This window comes from Rhododendron vialii, chromosome 9a, assembly GCF_030253575.1.
Source record: "Rhododendron vialii isolate Sample 1 chromosome 9a, ASM3025357v1".
Taxonomy (NCBI): domain Eukaryota; kingdom Viridiplantae; phylum Streptophyta; class Magnoliopsida; order Ericales; family Ericaceae; genus Rhododendron; species Rhododendron vialii.
The window spans coordinates 4,628,828-4,645,037 of record NC_080565.1 but is presented as its reverse complement, the minus strand read 5'-3'; the positions used below and the strand labels follow the sequence as shown (position 1 = coordinate 4,645,037).

General features: G+C 38.7%; 2 protein-coding genes across 2 annotated transcripts; both read left to right on the top strand.

Annotated features, from left to right (window-relative positions):
- Positions 1–4: 4 nt before the first annotated feature.
- LOC131299936 (uncharacterized) lies at positions 5–14,974 on the top strand. Its single transcript, XM_058325517.1, has 8 exons — positions 5–509; positions 11,147–11,215; positions 11,312–11,380; positions 12,088–12,162; positions 12,569–12,960; positions 13,049–13,176; positions 14,143–14,338; positions 14,453–14,974. The coding sequence occupies exons 1-8, from the start codon at positions 18–20 to the stop codon at positions 14,826–14,828; spliced, it is 1,797 nt and encodes a 598-aa protein (XP_058181500.1). The 5' UTR covers positions 5–17; the 3' UTR covers positions 14,829–14,974.
- On the top strand, positions 3,330–6,418 carry LOC131299943 (uncharacterized). Its single transcript, XM_058325530.1, has 2 exons — positions 3,330–4,141; positions 6,047–6,418. The coding sequence occupies exons 1-2, from the start codon at positions 3,525–3,527 to the stop codon at positions 6,225–6,227; spliced, it is 798 nt and encodes a 265-aa protein (XP_058181513.1). The 5' UTR covers positions 3,330–3,524; the 3' UTR covers positions 6,228–6,418.
- Positions 14,975–16,210: the final 1,236 nt, after the last annotated feature.

The following is a 16,210-nucleotide window of genomic DNA, read 5'->3' as shown; positions in this document are numbered from 1 at the left end:
TCTCTCTCTCCTCTCTGATGACGACAATGTCGAAAGATGCAGCAAGATCGTGTTTTTACTTCCGCGCTCTGAGATCGGGGGATTATGCCTACGACTGGTACAAGATCGACGACACCATAGAGTCGGGCACTCATCTCTCTCCGGCACTCCCCAGGCTTCCCATCAGCTCCGAGCTCTCAAGTTGCGTCTCACTTGGTCCGACCATCTACGTCTTCGGCGGCGCAAAGCTCAGCGTAGACGGCATGTACGTGAAGGGACATCTGGACGAACTCCATTGGATCGACACTCTCCATCCCGATGAAAGCGGTTGGGTCAAAGCCCCTCCGACGACGAGGCCTAGGGTCCTCACTTACCAGGCCAACATCAACGGCAAGATCTACGTCATGGGACGCGGAGTCACGGATGTCTTGGAGAATCCCGAGCTGAATTGCTGGCGCAGCTTGAAGCCGCCTCTGGTGGAAACCACTCCGTCAGGGCACGCTGTTTTGGACGGCGGCAAGGGGTTTCTGGTGAATTACCCTCTCTTGGATGTGCTCTACAAGTTCTACGTGGTACGGAACACGTGGTCCGATCACGACTTGGATTGTGGTAGAATTGGTTTCAAAACAGCCTCCGTTGATGGTATTTTGTTCTGCTTCCTTCCTGTTCCTTCCGGCAGGGGCATTTGTGGTTACCTTGTTTCGGATAGTAAACCTTTTGGATCACCAAAACCGGTGTTAGGTTTGGAGGTGTTGGATTTGAATAGAGGTTTCCCTCCCCTGAGATTTTTTGATTGGTTGGTTATAAAATGCATCAATTATTGGTATACTCGTTCATGTGTTTAATCTATAGACTTTAAAAATCTACGCTTCTCCTTTGAAACATGATAGACTGTAATATGCTACCATCAAAATCTATCTAGGCTTATGTTAACAATTTTTATTTCAATCAATTCAAGTGGTGGAAAATGTGTTTGTGTTAAGTTGTTAGCAGTATGCTTTTGAAAATTTCCTAGGTGCTAGAAAAATATACTGTAGTGTGTAGTCAACTTTAATATGATGGTGTCGATTTTCACTGAATGCATGGACTTCCATCTAGCGGAGCAGATAAAGGTCTCCAACGGAATTGAGTTCTACTTGTGGTTTCTATGTATTTAGCCATTGCTGTAATATGAGTCAGCAGTTTGCATAGCAACCAGGTACATTGCACCTCTGTACACTCGAGATAGGTAAATAAACGATGGGCGCTTTCTGGGATTGTGATCAGCTGAAAATTATGTGGGGCCTCCTTTCATTCTTTTGTCTTCTTATTGCTAAGATCAATTGACCTCTTCCTATTGTAGACTGCGGATCACAAGCTTAAACATTAACCACCACCCTAGGTAATGCCTCAAAAGAGGAAAAAAAAACATACTAATATTTTGAAAAGCCAATTTTCAAAGTGCCAAAAAACATATTTTTTTTAGTAGAATAAAAACTACTATGCTATGAGCTTTTTCAGAAAAAGGTGCTGCGATTAAACGCGGGAGCACCCACACGCCGAGATTCAAACACATTAACACAACCACAATTGCAACCAATGGAAGTACGATAAAAAATAAAACAAAGAGAGACACGCTAGAATTACATGGTTCGGCAATAACACGCCTACTCCACGGAGAGGATCCCGTTCTTTTCACTATGAGAATATTTAGTACAAGTGCACTTCAAGAACATGACCTTTTGCAGTTTTCCATATTTCAACCTATTCTACAGGTGTATTGCAAGCACAAGCCCATGCACAGTCCAAGTAATGCAGCTCTGCTTTGTGAGATCTTGAAGAGAATGGTGGAGTACATGAAATGACAGCTACAGGTCTGCCAGAAGGTATACAGTTTTGTGGTTTATGTTGGTTGATCTTTTAGAATGTAGTTTTATGTTTTGGTTTATATTAGGCTTTAAGCATGTGGAATCAATGTTCTGCTGTAGGTATGGTATGATTCCATACAGGTGTCATACCGGATATTGTTAGAAATATTACATATTTATAATGATATTTATAGGTGTCCCCAGAACCGCCCCGTAAATATATATATATAAATTGTTAGTATTTTAAAATTCATCGATCCACATACTATCTCATTACTTATATCAAATATTTCGCCACTGCCTCTTCAACATAATGATAATTGTTCTTGAGAGAGAGAGAGAGATGTGAACATCAAATGTACAAGACCACCTGATCATGCTACCTTCCTACCATAAGGTAAGAGATGACATGACACGTAGGAAGAGAGTGCTTCTTGACATAACAGATACATAGGTTTTGACAAAACTATTCTTATTTGTAAGGTTTAGATTTTAGCGACTAGTTAATTTATGGGTTTCCCAAAATATATACTTTTTTTTTTGGAAGGAGCTCTTTCTTTGTACAAATTATCACCTTCTCTTCCATTTTGTCGTCCATATAGTTGGAGAAACAATTCTTCCTCCCAGACCAGTCCCTTTTCGCCATTTTCAGAAATTCTCCCCCTCCATCTCCTTGTTCTAATAGCTATGTTAAAATATTTTGTTGTAGCGTCCTGGCTTTCCTTTTCACATTCTACGATTGCTTGGATCGTGAAATACAATAACATATTTGTCGGGTCTTCTTTCTCTCATTCCCTCTACCCCTTTCTCTGCGGTGCTTGTGGCCTTGAAATGGTCCCCCTCTCTAATTAACATCTTCATCTAACTCTGTTTCTTCTCTTTCAGCAGGTGGCATGAAATAGAGATTTGCAAGCGGTCTTGGCTCCCGGGACTTTTGACTTTTGCTTTTGTCAATTTGCTTTGTTGCAAGCTTTCCTCGGTGCATAACCTAAGCTAAGTGCTGCTAACCTTAGCTCGTTTTGCTGCTCAACAAAAATGAAGTCACCTAGTGAAGTCTTTTGTAAATTGCTGGTCTGCTTCCTGGTGGCGCTTCTTTTGTTATAGTTGTAAGTGGGTATGTTTTTTGTTTCTTCTCTTGTTGGCTGGTTGTATCTAGGTTATGTAGTTATTATCTGGTCTTTGTAATCTTAAACCTATGCACTCTGGTTTGCTGTTAATATGATGTTCCCTTTTATGCCAAAAGAAGGGCTATAAAACTGGTGCTTGGTGTAATGCATTACTCTTTTAAAGTCTTATCGTTGCAATTGCAGCTTCCATTTCTCGTATTTTCCTTCTACTCTTGGGAACCGAAAAAAACAGTTGATCTTGTGATATTTTTGTCAAGGACAATGAATTTTGTTATTGTTGATTCTTTGTTTTCTTAGATTATGTTGCGATGATGATTGTTTATTCGAGTTTGATGTGGGTTTCTTTTTTTTTGCATTGGGGAGGACTGTAGGAGGAAAATATGGGAGGAGAAAAGATAGATATTGCAGTTACAAAACTTGAATTCATGCATCATGTCCCGGAGAAAATATGGGACAAACTCCATTGGATCGATACTCTCTGTCCTGATGAAAGCGGCTGGTCAAAGCCCCTCCGACGACGAGACCCAGGGCCCTCACTTACCAGGCTAACATCAACGGCAAGATCTACGTCATGAGACGCGGTGTCACGGATGTTTTGGAGAATCCTGAGCTGAATTGCTGGCGAAGCTTGAAGCTGCCTCTGGTGGAAACCACTCTGTCGGGGCACGCTGTTCTTGACGGCGGTGGCAAGCGGTTTCTGGTGAATTACCCTCTCTTGGGCGCGCTCTACAAGTTCGACACCATGCGGAACACGTGGTCCGTTCACGACTTGGATTGTGGTAGAATTGATTACAAAACAGCCTCTGTTGATAGTAATTTGTTCTGCTTCCTTCCTGTTCCTTCCAGCAGGGGCATTTATGGTTACCTTGTTTCGGATAGTAAACCTTTTGGATCACCAAAAGCGGTGTTAGGTTTGGAGGTGTTGGATTTGATATCGGCGGAGAAGGATGATTATGTCATGGATTATGTTCCTAGGGCGTTGCTTAATGCAGGCGACGGAAAGCTGTGTGCTATATACACTCGAGATTTAGGTGTTGGATCTGGAAACATCAAGGTTTACTACCTTAAATTTCGCGTCTCTAAGGATTTCGATGAAGTATCGGGTGAAACTAATTTCATGGCTGAGAATCCAGTACTATCCCATTACTATTGCGATGGCGTCGTCAATTTATTTGACGCCGTGTCTGTGTAAGTACAATTTTCTTCTTTTTCAAGACATGATATATATGTTTAAATTCTGGACCATGATTTCGTCCGATAATTGCATTTTCATGGATGTTCTGGAATTCTGTGAGAAGTACTCTCACCTGTTTGGGATAAAGGTCTTTGCAGAGGATGTTGAATCAGTGGCGCTCTAACACTCCTAGTTATACAATTGGAAGTAGGCAACGTGTATTAGCAAACATATTGGACCTCGATTTCACTCGAGATATTTACACAGCTCGGTGATGCTAGGAACATGCAAAATAAATCAATATTTCTTCCAATGTGTTTTTTTGGCCCAGCCTGCATAATTCTTGCTACTCCTCTTTGCTATGTCGAGTAGATAATCCTTAAGTTAGCTTGATGACCAAGTATGATTGGTAGTTATATGTCCAAGCACACACTGAGTAATAACATAAGCGTGTGATACTCGGTACAAGCAGAAAAGATAGACAAAATGCTATTATGAGTGGCCAAAAAGCCAACCATTCGCCCAACATAATATTTGAGTGGCTGTTGTATAAGATTAGAAAAGGCGACCCACAAGACTCTCATTAAAGTGGGGTACTCGGAGGGCATTTCGTTTTTGGTAGTGATCACTGATCATGCATTTGAATTATGGAGAAGCGAGGTCAGTGAGTCCGTCCTTGCGTGGAATCCAAATTGTTGGTTTTTACATAGAATCACCTGATTTGTTTCTGTTTTTTCTCGCCCTTGTCCTCTGTTGGCTTAAATTTATTTTTCCTTGCTTGTTACCTTCCATCTCCTTATTTGAGTGGCCAAAAATATCACTTCATATTAGTTAAGCCTTTTCAGTTCAACCTTGTGGATCATTTTTTGCTTGAAAGCTTGATATGCAAATCCACTGCGGATCTGCGGTGTTCTCAATTAGTGCAATTGATATATGCACTTCGCAATTTTATCTCCCTGCACTTTTTGTTGTCTGGAGTTTTGGTACATCCAACCATTATTAATGTACTAGTTGCTTCTTTAGTATTGATATTTTATGCACCTGACGAAGGAGAACAATATGCCCCCCACCCCCACCCTTTTTATAGGTTCAAGTTCAATTTCTATAAGGCGAGCTGTTAGTTGCCTTTTCTGTTTCATTTTGTTAAGAATACACCATTGGTACAAAGTGCATTACCTAGTTAAGAATATTATGTAACCTTGAAATACATCATGCTTATGATTATTTTCTTATTTTTTTGTTTCATGCAAATTAGAAGAAACATTAGAATCTTCGGGGAGGGGTATGCCGGTGAGAGGCCAAGGATGCCCTTAACAACTAGGCTAGGACTCTTCTCCATTGGGATTTGGGACACATTTTCAGAAATGTGATTGGAGATGGGACTGGGTACTCTCCCTCCCTCAGTCTCTCCCTCTCTCACGTGTATGTTTGTATAGTAGCACTTGACGTGAAAGGTACTTTAGAGATGAATGTTTCTTACATTTGGATTGTTTTTGTGGCTTAGATTCTTTGGGATATGACTGAAACGTCATTTGTATCTTATGCTACCTCCCTCTGTTAGTCTCCCTCCCCTTTGGATGTGCCTTGAAGATTTCGGAATTGCACACTCTCGATATGTTTTTCGTGGTTTTGGCACTTAATGTTGACTACTTGAAATTTAGAAAGTAATCCACAAAGGTACTACCCTCAAACCGTTTTATGTCAACCTTATTTAGTGATAGCAGTCGTCAATGTTTGGTACAATAACATGTTATTCTATTTTAGGGGCTTATGAAATTGACTGTTTCGGATAAAAAGAGAGAGGCTGTTTTGTTGTTTATTATGGATATGCAATTTTAGGTGTAGAAAGTGAACTGTCATTGACATTCTATGGTTTTTCTGATGGGCAACTTTTCGATATTTTATGTGTTCTTTTATAGGTTTCCATATGAAGGAATGAAGACAGAAAATGGTGTTGGCGTCGAGGATAAGATGACTTCAACAACAGCCATGGAAATCCGGAGCTGCAAAGACCAAGTTCAAGGAGGTGGCAACAATATGACCAGCAGCATCAATCAACCGGAAGAAGAAAAACAAGACGAATACGAAGAAATAGAATAACACTAACTCCACCCGCAACAAGGAAATTGATATTAAGAACAAGAACGAGATGGTGTTTGTTCGTGTTAGTGAGATTGATGCTTTTTTCTGCTATGAAGATGACCTTTGTTATTGGCGCTTTCTGTTAAAAAAGAACTGGTCTAAAACTATGTATGGCTTCCTTTTCTTGCATTTGTATTGTACATACTAAACTACCATGCTCCTCTCTTCTATCTCTTGGTGTTTTTTTTTTGGGTAAAGCGGATACATATATTTAGGTTTATACCTTCATTATGAAGTGGAACACAGTCATGTAGGCTAGAGCTTAACTTACTGCCTGCAGTTGCACGATGAGAAAAACAATCGACAATATGGTTAGGAATTCTATTAATTAGAATATATATAAAACTCTTTCCACAACAGGACTTATCAAGTTTCTTCAAAATTTAAGGCGAAACTAATTCTGGAAGTGGCGCAATAACTCTTTCCACAACAGGACTTATCAATTGCAGCCATACGTTTTCTAACTGCCCAAAGCTGAGGAAGCAAGATGTAGAGAGAGAATTGTAGTTCGAAGAGTTTTGAGAATATGTACATGTGGAGATCAATGGTGGATGTGGAAATAACGCAGAGAGAGAGAGAGAGAGAGGGAGGGGGTTGCGATGGATAAGTGAGCGGTTTTAATTCGTTTGTTGGGATTTGAGGCAAAAACAAAAAAGTCCATCACTAACTGAGTCATCCAACTTCGACACAAAATATTGGGACTGGGATGAAACCAAACTTAAAAATAAGGACCAACCTCTTAATTTTCTAAAATAACATCTTTAGGCATGGCCCATTAAGACACCCACGGTAGTCCCACAATATTGAAAATTGATGAGCAAAACAAAACAAAAAAATCCCATCAATGATGAAATCTTTTCTGTATCTATCTATATCCAACAAAATACAGTCCAAGATGGAAGAGAGAAAACAGTGAATAAAAACAATGGGATTGAAAATAACGCGAGCAGAATAAAAATACCGGGAGTTTAGTTGTGAAAATCAAAATAATGACCGGTGGGTATTTTAGTTCCAACTCATATTCAACCCATACAAATTCATACAAATATGGATTTATATGGGTATCCATATAAACCCATTATTCAATATGGCGCGGGATGAATTGGGTTATAAGTGGGCAAGTTAAAAAATATGAGTCGAGAGTGTCGCCTTTAATTTTAGATCATCCAACGACGTCGTGCGGAGGAAAGAAAGGTCCGTTTTCTTCCCCCCAAGACATTACTTCGAAATCAGGAGAGTGAAGACCCCTCTCTGGCTCTCTCTCTCTCTCTCTCTCTCTCTCTCTCTCTCTCTCTCTCTCTCTCTCTCTCTCTCTCTCTCCAGCCCTTGGTCAGGTGACTGTCTGTATCTCTCTTGCTCGCCCACACCCGAAAATGGAGGGTTTATCGGCATTTCGTTTTTGGAAACTTTGGAAGCTTATTGATGTAGATTTACTAGCTACATGATGATAATGGTCGATTTCCATTCACATTTTAAAAGCAAAAAAGATTTTACACACCACATAACGCATAGAAGCAAAAACTACTATCAACAGAGCTGAAAAGTTGATGATTGTGCAGAAAAACTGATCTTTTGGCTCCTTTCACATTGACTACTTAACCCTAGTTTTTTCCCCCCTTTCTTTTAGGGACAGGTAACCCTAGTACACAGAAAGTTGCTTTCGATCTCCTTCACATTGATAGAGAAGAAGAGGTACTCTTCTTTTTTACGGAGTAACTTTATAATGCAATTTTTCGTTACTTTTTTTTTTTTTTTTTTTTTGAGAACCAACTTTTCATACTTTATTGTGCGTGAATAGTCAACGGCCGATGGAATATGTATGTGGAGTATTTTTGTCGGGTTATTGACTGCTGGAGCAGGTAAGATAAGAAAGGAGAGCCCTTTTCTTACAAAATCTCACCATTTTTTGTGAGATTGGGCGAGAAAGGGGAGAAGCCAGTCAAAACATTTCATTTCTATACTCTTCTCACTATTTCTCACTAAAATAGTCAATCCAAACGAGTGATGTGACTATAAATACATTTCTTTCTTTCTTTATTTTTCCCTAGGAATTTGTTGAGCCTGAACCCTAATTCCCTAAAAGCATTGCGATGTGTGGTCCCTCAGTTATCTTCTCCTGTTTCATTGAATGATGCACATCTCTTGAACCCCACTTCCGTACCGTATCTTATGATCTCTTTATTTTATTTATTTTTGGTATGGTAGGTAGGTATGCATGTATGTTGTGATCTTGTTCCTCGTGCATTTATTACTTCAATTTACAATTCCTGATTTGTTAATTTCCTACTTCTTTAGGTTTTACAACTTTTAAAAAGGTGTAAAACCAGCCTTTTAGAATTGATCCAACTCAACTGCCAAACACAAAATAAAAGACGGGCAGTTATTTTATTTGATCCGCAAGTCAACATTACATAAACTGCACCTTACCACGTTTTATTCAGTGATGATTAGTTGTTATCAGTTACAACGATTAGTTTCAAATACTAAACGACCCCATGCACATATGAAACACCGCTAGGCCCAAGGCACTGCCCCCATCACCTCATAGCAGCTCAAGCCCTGGGCGAAGCTACTATAGGGAAAAGAAGTTCAAAAGTACCTCCTTGAATATGTATAATGTTTAGGTGGGTTCTATAAATTTTCCCTCCAAATGTTGTGTTCTTTAAGTGGAAAGGATTTACAATCCTTGCTCTCTTTGTCATCTTTGATTCGTGATCGAATGACCAAGAGGAGTCAAAGGGCCGTCTTTTTCCAAATCGTACTTAAAAATATTGTTTAGTGTGATTTTTCACATAACACTTTAGCATTTTAGTATATTTTTTATTTATCAAAAAAGAAAAGAAATTATCTATGTTTTCAATATTTTACCCAACTCAGAGAAAATTCGGGCTCTGGCTCCGCCCTACTTGGAGCAACACATCTTTGAGGAGGCACAACTAAGGCCCTTGAATGTGCGTTTTATTGTGTGGCGCGAGGCGAGCATTTTAATGCTTCTTTAAGTTAATGTCATTCATCTATCTCTTAATAATAAATTTCTCTTGGCGGATGATAAAGAGCCTGCTTTTTGAGGAGATAAAGAAGAACATAGGAGGCACAACTATGAAGCACCGACACTCCAAAAGGGTGCCGTGTCCACGGGGACATGCCCAAATACGTATTGGACAAGCCATGTGGCATGTTCAATAACTTTTATTATTTTTTGATAGGGAACACGCCGGGGACACTCATGTCCTTGGACACTGTTCGTGCCAAGCGCTTCTATCCTTAAAAGAGTCTTCATTCCCGAGCACCAGTAGCAGATTGTTCTGCTTGCCACATGTCATGTGTATTACTTTTTATTTCTTCCATCATTTTTGTGCTAATTTGTCTTGGCCTCTCCCTCATAATTACGAGATATAGTTTCTCCAATGACTGCTTATTTCTTTTTACCTGTGTTGAACCTTGGATAATTTGTCAGAGTAATATTTGTTATTTCTTTCTGGCAACTTGTGCCTCGCTGGAATGAAGTCCATGTGTTCCTTTGAGCCTAGGCCCCAAATGCTTATTAGTTTGCCTACGACAGATAGTTATTTAAAGATGAGGAATTTAAGGTCAACCGGTCTTTTTACATTTCTTTGTGAAATATTGACACAAGTGTAAGCTTGCAAATTGAAATAGTTGGTCTTACATGTTGGGTTGATTGCCAATAAAGTGGTTGAGTATGGAAATTATGTGAAAGGGGGTTTATTACTAGAGTGCTCTTTAAATGATGTATGACTATCTAAATAGGTTTTTCTGGCTTTATATTGAAGGGAAGTGGTTTTGGGGATAGATAGAGAATGAATTAAAGAGGGCTGTAAAATAGTTTGGACGTGGATGTTCTCTAGTTGATCTGCATTGTCTTGTGTTCCCGTTGATCTTTTTTGTTGTTGTTTTAGATTCCGCTATTTCGATGAGCTTTTGAATATAGTAAAAAAGTTAATAAAGGTATAGAAGATGGTTAATTGGGATGTTGTTTCCCTTTTCAAAAAATAAAATAAAATTTGAACGGGGTCGTGCTTAGGAGCATTGTAGCAAACGGCAAAGTTAATGATAGGCAATGGGGTATGGTTATTCCACATACAGCACGTTTTTTAAGGCATTTTGTTAAATAGTAATGTGCTCATAGGTGTAATTCAGATATCCATGGAAATGCATTGCTTTGGTTATTGATCAAGTTTCGCAACTTAATGTAACACGGGTTCAGAGTGGAATTTGTGTTTTTGAGAGTATGCGTGGGTTGTATCGATGATCACATGTTTATGGTTGCACCATTTGATCCAATTCACCCATGATTTATAGCTATTTTCTATTCATGTATCCTGTTCCTTCTTGTTGCCTCTTTGAGGTGTATCTTCTTAAATACGAGTGTGGTTTATCTCATTGTGTGGGCTTATTCATTTGTGAATCTTTCCTTTATCTTCTTCTTTAAGATCCCAATGTTCTTCATTCAAAATGGGATGGCCCTCAATGTCAAAGTATTTACATGGTTCTTGGCTCTTAAAAAATTACACTCATAACTTTTCTGTAGTGAAGAGATATGTTCTCTATAAGGGATGAAATATTGATAACCTTTTGTTTCTGCATACCCAATAGCTCTAGCATAAGAGCATAAGCTTTTTGAGATGGCCACGGGGAATCTAGCTGTGCTTTTGGATACTTAGTTTGAAAGAAATGCTAGTTTTTAATGGTAAATATGATAGTTTACAGGAGTATAAAAAGAAATTGTTTTGGTAGTAGAGCCTGTGCATGTCTCCTATTTTTGTGATCTTCTTGGAGAGTTTTTATGATATTTTGATGGAAATCTTATCAACACATGTTTCTTATGTGGCTAACTTCAGATTATGTTTTTTTTGAAGATGGGAAAGAAGTCAAAGAAGACAAATTTCAAACCCCTTGATCTTGGGAACCGTGAAGCTCAAAATCGAGTAAGTTCAGTTTTTTTATGGCTGACTCTTTCTTTGGCATGGGTAGGCTACTACAGAATTTAAAAAATGCTGCAACTGTCTTCTATTTGGCTGCAGGGTCTGCAGAGGAGGCAGGTTCCTCTGATTGATGATGTTCCAGAAGAGGACGATTTTCCACCGTTGGAGGTTTGATTAAACTTCATAAGTTTGATTGTGTTAGCAATGCTTTGAAAACTCGACTGGTAAACGGAGTGATAGAGGAACCAAGTGATGGAGTTATTGGTTCCATCGCCCGCAATGTCATAATTATGTTGGGAACATCTTAATAATATGAAATTAACCAAAATATTATCATATAAAGAAGTCGTGCGTACAAAAACTTTGGAATAGAAATGTACTGTCGTTATTTGAAGTGGAAGTCTATTTTTCAAAGTGAAATGAACTGTTTGCTTTTGGTAGAATCCCACATCGGTGGGAAAGACCACTTGAGGCACCCCTTGACAGCTTGACTTTATAAACCATCTCAACGCTTGCCCCACTTCACGATGCAACTGTCCGTTGCAAGGGAGCAATATATGGTGGCAGACCATTAGGCTAAATTTCAGTAGTTCAAATTTTTTGCTTGACCAGTTTGATTGGCCCGGCCCGTGCCTGGCTTTCACGGTTGACAGTTCAACTGTTTTTTGATCAGAGTGACTATGGTCGATGGTCCAACCACTTGAACTGGCTGGTCCGATTTAAAACATTGTGTTTGATTAAACTTCATAACCACATAGCATAAATATTAATGGTGCAAAAGCTTCCCTTATTCATGATTAAACTTCTCTTGTATCTAATTCATATAGATTTGGTCTGAACTTATTGAAATAAATATTTCACAGGTCTCAATGAAGGGCGGGAGTGCATCCAGTAGTAGCTCAATGCACCAACAAGACTCAACTTTTGAAGAACCCGAACCAGGAACAACAGTAAGTTTATTTTTTTTGATGATGGGCAAGTATGACTTGAACACTAAAAAACTTCTTTAACAAAGATAAAAAGCTAATGAATACAAAAATGTGGAAAAAAAAAATGGCATCCAATCCTAAATATGTTTTTTTCCCAAACCACATTTTATTTGGGTCTTGTATATTTCATAGTGATGTTTTGGATGGTGACTCGTGTTTTTCGATTTGCTCTGTAGGAATTGAGGTGTGTCTTTGATTTTGGGTTTGCTTTTGTGAAATGGGTCTGAATTGAGTAAACCTTGTCTAAAATGGAGTTGAGTTTCTCAAAATATTTTATAGTTAGGTCTGGAATTGATTTATTAATCATCTCAAATTGTTAATGTGCATAGTCAAGCTTTACTAAGAACGTATGGTAATGTATTTGCAGCTGTATGAAGAACCAAAATTGGAAGGGACAAGCATTCAATACTATAAACTAGGCAAATTGAAGGATGGAGTTGAAGTGGGGATTACTTCCCTATCCCGGAGCATCGAGGAGTCAAATGCGACGAAAATTAATATCGTTTCTTTCAGTAACATTGAAGACATGGCTACACAGTTTTGGACATTAAGGTATTGTGCTGGGGAGTTTGTTCTGAAGACCCACTTTGTTGATGAAGTAGCTTCAACCATGATAGTCGAGTCATTTGATGATGACATCAATATGTGGCTTAACAAAACGTACAAGTCATATAGAAGGGAAAAGAAATGGAGTGGTGACCAGGTAAGTCTTTCATGGTGGACTCACCTGGTAAAAAATGGATTTCATTCTATATTCAGGTAATATAACCTTTAACTTTGACTTTCTTTTATGTAATGATTGAAACTTGGATAAGACGTTAATCTAAACATTTTGTTTGTCGTCCAGGGACATTCTCTTTGGCTTACGCGAGATCTACAAGCATGGCTACTATCATGGAAGGTTGCTTGAAGGAGTCGCCATAAAAGACAACAGAGCAAAGCTGTGGAACTTCCGGTGTGCCAAGCCAGGCAAAGGTAATTTGTTTCGAGTAGATAGTAGAACTGTGGACCATCTGGATGCTTTTTTCCCCGTTGTGATGCCGTTATTTCTTTGGATGCTCGTTTTTTTGTACTCTTGTTATCATTAATTATGTTATCTCTTTGGGTGGCCCTAATTTAATGACTCAGATTTTTTTGTGTTGTCTAACTATCTTGCCCTCAGTTTAATCTTTTCTACTCCTCTCCTTGTTTGCAAACCCTTTGCCGTTCTCTTTATGTGCTTTCTCATCTTCTCTGAGTTCGATCCGCTTATCTCTCCAATTTGTTCTCATCTGCTTTGCAAGTTCAAGATCTCTCTATCCCGTTCATCTTGATCAGTCAAAATTAAAGACCTCCTATTTGTGGTCCACAACTACTCAAACGGCCACACGTTACTGATCTTAGGTTGGAGCTAATGTCTTTGAACTCATCAGCTATCACATGATTTTCTAGCTATTGTCACCGTGTATTACACAAAAATAAAAGGGAACACTGCTAAAGTCAAAGAAATATTGGAATGAGAGAAAAAAAGAGGATAATGAGGTTTTTGATTTTCCCTCAAATCTCTTCACACAATCTGTTCTAATTTACTCCTTCAAATCTCTTCTTCATGTTCCTTCAATTCTTTGAGAATGAGGTTTTTGATTTTCCTTGAGAGAAGCTGATGATTGAGAAATGGGTTTCTTGGGTACTCTGCGTCAGAGAAGAAAGAAAGTGAAAAACCTTTTCTTTTTTTTTTTTTGGGGGGGGGGGGGGGGGGGGGGGGGGGGGTAGGCATGGAATGCTTGGTCACAACTGTATAGTTGTCGTGGCACTAAACAAAAGTGTCATGGCATTATTATCTCCCTCTCTCTTTTGCTGATCAAAACTTAAGTTCATGTATAAAATATATAATTCAATTTTTTAGGTCTTTATATAGGCTTGTAGAAGGATTACATATATTTCCTTTTCTTCTTTTCTTAGATGTTGACCGTAATGAAGTGATGAATGACTTGAGTGCTCTGAGGAGAATGATACTCCAAGTACTTATGCGGACTTCGAATTTCGATCTTGAGTTGGAGCAACAGAAAGAAGACGTGATCGCAGGACATCTTGGTCGACTACATATACCTGAAGACATTGGGAACTTTCTAAAAGTTCTCAACGATGAGACATTGCTGTAAGATACAAATTATTTTTCTGCTTCATCTTTCTAGTTGGTTTAACCTTATGTCAACAATTTTTTTCCTTGACTAATATGCAAAGTTTTGTTCGTTCGTTTGTTTGTCGACAGTGAAAATGTTGATCTATCTTGGTTGGTCAATGACCCCGCATTTTGGGACGAAAAGAAGAGGCGGTTATGGATTGCTGATCTTTGGGAATGTATAAATTCATCTGAGAAAGGGACAAGCAGTTTGTTTGATACATATCTCCCTATTAAGCATGAGAAATGGAGAGATACGGTAGTAGAAGGAAGCTGCTGGCACGATGTTGTAAAGAGAATCGAAGCAGACAAGAACAGATATTGGGAACAAAATGGGGGTTCAGAGGTGGATATTGATTTCCATGAACTTACAAGGTTTTACAGACACTCCATTGAGCACTACGATAGGGTAAGGGTCACAATTGAATTTCAACTCTTTTTTGTTTTTCCTTCAAGTTTGATCTAGAATTTTAACTCTTTTTGTGGTTTTCCTTAAACATTAGAAGCAAATTCGTACTAGGGAAGAGATTGATCAAGCAATCAACGAGACTTTCTCCTATCCTTGCTCGGGTCTCCGGTTGGCTTGCACCAATTCTTTGTTCCTTGCGGTTCCTATGTGGTCTAACGAACAACGGTAGTAATCTCATTTCAGTTATTTCTTGTGATGAAAAACTTAAGTTATAGTTATGGTATAAGTAGTAGAAAACTAATGAAATTTTTGCAGGATGAGGGTGATTGAGCTTCTGTCCAATTTCTAGGTGATGTCATCTCACTTTTGACACCAACGATTAGGTCCGTTTGCTTTATTAATGTCCTAGTTGTTTGTGACTCAACATTAGTAGTGTAAAGATTTTGTTGTTTGAACAAATTACTTATGTGTTGATACTGCATATTCATCATAAATTTTCTCTCTCTTATGAGCTTCCAACTTTCCTACTAGTAAGTTATTTTTGAGACGATCAATTAATGATACCATGTTGTACTATTTGAGAAGTCCCAGTCTAGAGGCCATTTTTAAGGTTTGGAGGTGTCATTAAATAATAAATAAGCAGACCTATGCATGTTTATGGCTTAGATGATGCACTAATGCTGCATTTGTAACGACCCGACCCGACTGACTAGGGACCCCCTTTTGGCCCAAACACTTGGCTTGAAAAGGTATACCTAAGAAGGTACCATGTAGGCCTAGGTGAGTGTTAATATACCACATGAGGCTTTAGCTAATGTGGGACTAAACATTCTCAAACCCCCAAATCCGGGGTATTACAACATTAGTTAGATTAATCTACAAAAGGGAAACGGTCAGAAAGTAAGTGGGACACACTAATCTTTCTCTAAACAGAAAAACAAAGAACAAACATAATACTCCCTCCGCCCCAATTTGTTTGTCCAATTTAGAAAATCCAACTTATTTAGGGAAGATAATCATTACAATTTAAAAAGTTTAACTTTCCACAAATACCCTTCTATGCAAATTGTAGTTGTCACTTCAAATCAAGAAAGAAGGGTAAAATGGTACTTTTGTAGAACTTTTTTCTGGGTCTTCTCAAAATGGACAAACATTTATGGAAAAGTAAAAAACTGGACAAACAAAACGGGATTGAGAGAGTAGAAAATACACAAATAGAGATTCATAGATGGCCATGACATTATGCGTCAGCTCTCTTTATGGCCTTCTTGAATATCATGTGAGTTTCATTTGTTTTATGAGTAAAGTAGGTTCTAGTAAAAAGGCATAAAAAGGTGATGTAGCTCATGTGGGTTATTACTCTAATCTATCTTACACGGATCCCCCATTTTGGGGAAAGTACCTGTGTTGACACGACACGGGTACGGGTGCCTCCCATA